Source organism: Sciurus carolinensis, chromosome 2 (genome assembly GCF_902686445.1).
Source record: "Sciurus carolinensis chromosome 2, mSciCar1.2, whole genome shotgun sequence".
NCBI lineage: Eukaryota > Metazoa > Chordata > Mammalia > Rodentia > Sciuridae > Sciurus > Sciurus carolinensis.
The window spans coordinates 198,300,748-198,306,747 of NC_062214.1; the positions used below are offsets into that span (position 1 = coordinate 198,300,748).

The 6,000-nt window shown below is 50.6% G+C and overlaps 1 protein-coding gene across 1 annotated transcript in view; it reads right to left on the reverse strand.

Annotated features, from left to right (window-relative positions):
• Positions 1-3,506, reverse strand: part of Ppp1r13b (protein phosphatase 1 regulatory subunit 13B) — an 87,831-nt gene extending 84,325 nt beyond the window's left edge. The window contains 1 exon segment of the mRNA XM_047540619.1: positions 3,231-3,506. Within this exon segment, the coding sequence (XP_047396575.1) occupies positions 3,231-3,239 (9 nt within the window). The 5' untranslated portion in view covers positions 3,240-3,506.
• Positions 3,507-6,000: the final 2,494 nt, after the last annotated feature.

The window sequence follows — 6,000 nt, forward strand, 5'->3', positions numbered from 1 at the left end:
AAAAAAAAAAAAAAAAAGAAAAAAGTTGTTTGCTTGTTAAAACTTTGTATAACAAGCAAACAAGACTTTTACAAAGAATTTATTTGGCGGATAAGAAATTGGCCAGATACACTCCTTTATTTCCAGTAGCTGAGAATGGGTGCTGTACTAAACTATCTGATCAATTAAAAGTTAACACAAGGGGTTTGTAGTTCAGTGGTAGAGCACTTGCCTAGCACGTGAGGCACTGGTTCAATCCTCAGCACCACAAAAAATAAATAAAGGTATTTAAAAAAAAGGTTAACAATAGCCAGGCGTGATGACGCAAGCCTGGAATCCCAGCAGCTGGGGAGGCTGAGGCCGGAGGATCATGAATTCAAAACCAGTCTCAGCAAAATCAAGGTACTAAGCAACTCAGTGAGACCCTGTCTCTAAATAAATTACAAAATAGGGCTGGAGATGTGGCTCAGGAGCCAAGTGCCCCTGAGTTCAAACCCTAGTACCCCCCCCAAAAAAGTTAACAAAGACACTACAAATTAAACACCAATTTTCAAATAAAATATACTCTAAACCTATGTTACCCAACATAATAGCCACCAACTACATAGAGCTATTGAGCACCTGAAATGTTCCAGTCTGAACAGAAGTGAGATGTAAATGTAAAATTTCACTGGAGCGCACACAAGCTTTCAAAGACTTAGTACCAAAAAAAAAGTGAAATATCACATAAATGATTTTTTCATATCAATTACATGTTAAAATAATAAGTTTGGATATACTGAGTTAATAAATATACAAAGATTCATATCTTAATCTTTTACTTCAATGTAGTTACTAGAAATTTTAATTGAATAGTTAGCTTGCATTACATTTCTATCAAACAGAGCTGCTTTATATAAACCACAAAAGATGATACAATCTTTCTTTGATGATTCATCATGATGATGAATACCAAATATATGATAAAGCAAGAAAAATCTTATTTACACTTTGGATAAACAGTTTATGATATTCTCAAGTAAGTTCTTAAAACTTCTATTAAATTTACAACCACCTCCAATTATGTTAATAAAGGAAAGACTCAATCCTACAAGTAGTATTTTTAGGGATCAAGAAGGAAATAGGAAATACAAGCCTGGTGGGATGGCGCAAGTTTGTAATCCCAGCAGCTGGGGAGGCTGAGGCAGGAGGTCCAGAGTTCAAAGCCAGTCTCAGCCAAAGCAAGGCACTAAGCAACTCAGTGAAACCCTGTCTCTAAATAAAATACAAAACAGGTCTGGGGATGTGGCTCAGTGGTCCAGTGCCCCTGAGTTCAATCCCTGGAATCCCCCCTCCCCCCAAAAAAAGAAGGAAATACAAAAGTAAAAGTCACAAAAGCAGGATTAAGAGAAATATCATCTGTTTTGAAAAGGCATTTAAAATAAAAGCAGCGTTTTTAATAGTTAATAGACCTTTGTTTAAAAAAATACTATTTGATTATTTTGAATAATGGGATGAAATTTCCCAATTGCCAAATAAACAAACTTCTTAAAAAGGAAACCCAATAAAGTAGACTGGCAACTCTAATCATGTTGAAGAGAAGCATAATACCTCAATGTACCAAACAGAAAACGTAAGCCAAGCATTCAAAAGTAAACATTATACTATGATGAAACCAGCCAAAATTTTGATAGATATCTTTCAATATTACTATAGTAATGCATCAATCAACTATTACAGGCTTTAACTAAAACTGCTTTCAAAATTCCAAAACAGCACTGTTTCTTCAAAATTTAGCCAGCAAGAATTATGGAGGAACAGTTTCCAAATGCCTTATCTTCAAGAGGTTAAAAATAGAAATGGAAAATTCAAAACCATCGTAACAATATTTGCATGGCATTCTGCTTAACAAACACTTTTGGACACATCAACCTATCTGATCCTCAAGATGGCCCTTACATATTGTTGATTTTATTTCTACTTTAGAGGTAATTCCAAGTTCAGAGACTTTGACTTATTCAAGGTCACACAGCTAAAAAGTAGCAGAACCAGCTTTTGACCCCAGATCTTCTGATGCTCAATGGATTCTTTCTAAAACAATCATTCATTTAAAACCATGTTTAGAATCCCAACAAGCTTAATGCCAAAGAAGGATCTACGGATCAACTAGGTCAAACCTTAAGACTTTGCAAACACCAAGCATTTTAATCAATTCAAAAAGGGGAAAAGAGATTACTAAGAGACAGGTAATGATTAGGAGAATGGGGGGCGTATAATCTACATGTCCTTGGGTACAGCACAGCAGAACAATAGTATTCAAGTAGAAAATGTAGACAAATTGTACTTTTCTCCTGGAATGTGATTTTTCAATCTAAGAGCTGTAAGCTAAAAAAAAATTGTGTTGTTACTTTACTTTAAATATCTTTGAGAATTTTACTTAATTTATGGGCACTACAAAACCTCATACATACTGGGTACAACCGGTTCCCCAATTTTTCATAAGTCATAACGCTTACTTCACAAAAAGCAGATTTTAAAAATGAGAATTCAGTGTCCACTGCTATTTAGATCACAGGTAAAGGAAAAGACTGGGTAGGAGGATGGCAACCCCAATGGCCATCATCTTCCTCGCGGCAGGCATCCTAGAGGGCAGGACAAAGGCGCCAGCGGCACTCAGGACCCCGCTCAACCTTCAGGACGCTGGGACAGCACACCAGTTGGAGCCCAGCGTGCCCCTGGGGAAGACTGGGGAGAGGGGACTCCTAAGATGGCTCTCTGAATCCGTGCGCGAAGCGCATTCCTCATTACAACCGAATTCCAAAATCGGGGAGGGGAAATGCGGATTCCCAGCGCCGAGCAGCACACCGGTGCCCACGCTGGGGTGCCCACATGCCGGCTCCCGGCGCCCCGAGGAAACCCAGGCCGGGGTCGCAGACACTCCGCGAGACCCGCACCTGGCCTGACCGCACACCAGGACGCACTGGACCCTGCGCTACCCCCAATTTCGTCTCCGCGGCCCCGGGGAGGCCGCCCGGGCTCCTGCGCCGAGCGCCGAGCTCCCGGCCGCCGCCCCCCGGGCACCGGGCCCCCGCCTGGCCCGCTGACAGCCCGACGCCGCCCCCACTTGCCCGCCCCCGGGCCGCGAGGCCGGGCGCGCCCGCCAGGCCACTTCCTTCCCGGCCCGGCCCGCCTGGCGCGGGCCCACGGGGGCGGGGAGCCGCGGGGGAAGGAGGCGCGCCCGCGGAAGAAGCGCCGCCGCCGCCCGCACCCACCGGCATCATCGCGGCGCGGTCCGCGGCGCCCTCCGCCGCCTGACAGGACGCTGGCGCCGCGCCGCGCCCGCCGTTCGGCCGCCCTCACAGGCCGCGCGCCCGCCGCGACGTCCTCCAGCCGGGCCGCGGCGAGGCGGCGGCTGCGGCGGGCTGCGGAGCCCTCCTCCGCACTGTCGCGCCGCCCGCGTGCTGCGCCGCCGTCCCGGACCGGCTGCCGCCGCCGCCGCCTCCGCCGAAGCCGGCCGCCTCCCGACGCCCGCCGGGCTCGCCCCGCAGGCCGCGCAGGCCCCGCCCCGCGCGTCGCCCCCGCGGGCCTGCGCCGCTCCTGATTGGCCGTGCCGCGGCGGGGGCGGGGAGGGGCGGGCTTCCACGGCGGCGGCCAGGTGCGAGCGCGCCCGTGCGCGTCCGCGCTCTCGCGGCGGGGGAGGGGCGCGCTGCGGACGCTGGCCCCCGCCCCTCCCCCCTGCGGGGCGGGCTGGCAGAGGGGTCGCGCTGTGGCGCTGAGCCCGGGCCCTGGGACACCTCGGGCACCGGGATGAAGGGTAGATGGGCCGGAAAGGGAAGGGCCGGCCGTGGTCTGCAGAGAGCCACAGCTGGCGGAGACTCGAACCGCAGGCCCGGGGCCGACGGGTGGGCGGGGCACATCCCTGCTCTGACCGCGACCTGACCCCGGGGTGCCAGCGCCCCGTGGAGCTGCGGGCGGGAGCCCGGAGGATGGGTGCGGAGTGCCCGCGACGGGTCCGCGTGACCGGCTCCGCTTTGCTCAGGACGAACCCGGGATCCCGCCTGGAGCGCTGGGGCCCAGGACATCTGATCCCGCTGCGCTGCTCACGAGGGCCACGCTGGCCTTGCTGGACCCTCGTCGGCTCTCAGCCTAGGCCCTTCACACGAGCGAACCCCCGCTTTAAACGCCTGTGCCCACCTGCACCAGCATCCTTCGAGGTTCGCCTTTAAAGCCTCAGGACAAGGTCCAGTTCGCAACTCCAGGGTCCCCATCTCTCCTTACAGTCCTGTTTCCTGTGTCACCTAGCCTTCTGGCCTCAGAGCCTGAGTGATAGAGATCATAGAGATCGGAGCAGGACCCAGAGCAGACCCCCAGTAAAGGCTGCCGAGTTGGCAGGTACCCTTTCTGTACGCTCCATATTGCACCATTCGCCTGAACCCTGACGGAAGTGGCTAATGGACTTTCCTCTACAGTACTTCCATGACCACTTCCATGAGCACCCAAAACAAGGAGGCTTGTGGATGGCTACAAACACCGAAGCTGGAAAACACTCTGGGAAGTGCCCCACTCCCTGGAGAGTGCAGCAGGTGTTGACAGGGGGTGGTCTGTAGCTTGTCTGGTCCTCTGAGAGGCTGGAGGCTGCTGCCAAATAGGGGCAGAGAGGGAGGAGATCAGGGAGTTACCCCCAGCCCCCTTCCTGAGGAGCCACGCCTGGGCTTTGGAGGCCACAGGGTTAGTGGTTGAGAGCATGAACTTTCCAGGTGGAGAGATTTGGTTCAGCACCACTTCAGTTACACCCTTGCTATGTGATCTTGGGCAAACCACATCTTTCTGCATCTCAGGTGTCTCTCTCTCTCTCTCTCTAATAGATTGGGATAATCCTGCTGGCCTCTGGGATTGCTCAAATATGATGCACGAAAAGAACCTACCACAATCTGCCACAGAGGGTAGCTGTCCTCTAATTGAATTCTATAGTTATGCTATCACTAGCAAGCAGGCTTAAAGTACAGATATTGCTGGGATTTTTAAACTTACACTGGGAAGTAAATGGCTAGTGACACAGTTTTTCTGGGAGCAGGGTCTGGAGAGAAGAGGAAACTTTGGTCAATGAGTGATCCTAGGTTAGATGGCAGAGACCAAGGCTCTAATTCCAGCTCTGCTTCTGACTCCCTTAGGGGCCTCAGTTTACCTATCTGTAGTAGGAGAAGGGGGTAGATTCTGTGATTTTTGGGCCTTCCAGCTCTGACATACTAATGTCCATGAGTTGGGAATGGGTTGGTACTGGTCCACTAAGCCAAACAAAGACCAGGCTCTGCTAGGGCACTGCACTTGAGGTAAGGTGATCCAAATGAGTCCACTCTAAAGAGGGAGACTCTTGGCCACAAGGGTCCCATTGTTGCATGCAGGACCACAGGGCACAGATAGTAACAGCTGCCTGGCCCTCAAACCAAGGCCCCTGTATCCTCCAGGATAGTCTCCAGGCAGGTGTCCATTCAAGCCAGGCATCCAGTCCTCCTCCTGTCCATCCTGCCAGACACAGCAGGCGTCAGGCTCCCTCACCTTGCACTCGACCTCTGGCATCCACAATGGGTCTCCCTGCGCTAAGCTCCTACAGCCCCAGCCACTTCTCACACACTCCTGCATTCAACCTTCCTGGAGCACAGACAGAATTTGTACACACACACCCACACTCACACACCATAAAACCCTCAGTGTCTCCCTGGCCCAGATCAAAGTTCACAAGAGGCCTGTCAGGAAGCAGCTGTAATGGTAGGATGCAGGCATTAGGGTTACATAAGATTTCCATGTTATTCAGAGATGCATCTTATCACACATGAAGGATCTGGTATTTGCATAAAACCAGCTTAGCAGAGGGAAAGAGAGCAGTTAGGAATAGCTGAGGCCTAAGTGGCAAATTCTCCATGACTCTTGAACCTGAGCAATGGAACTGTTGCACCTTCCTCCCTACTTAATATATTTGAAGTATATTAAAAATTGTTAAGTACTCTTCAAAGCAAATAAAATGAACTTTTGGGGAGAAAATCA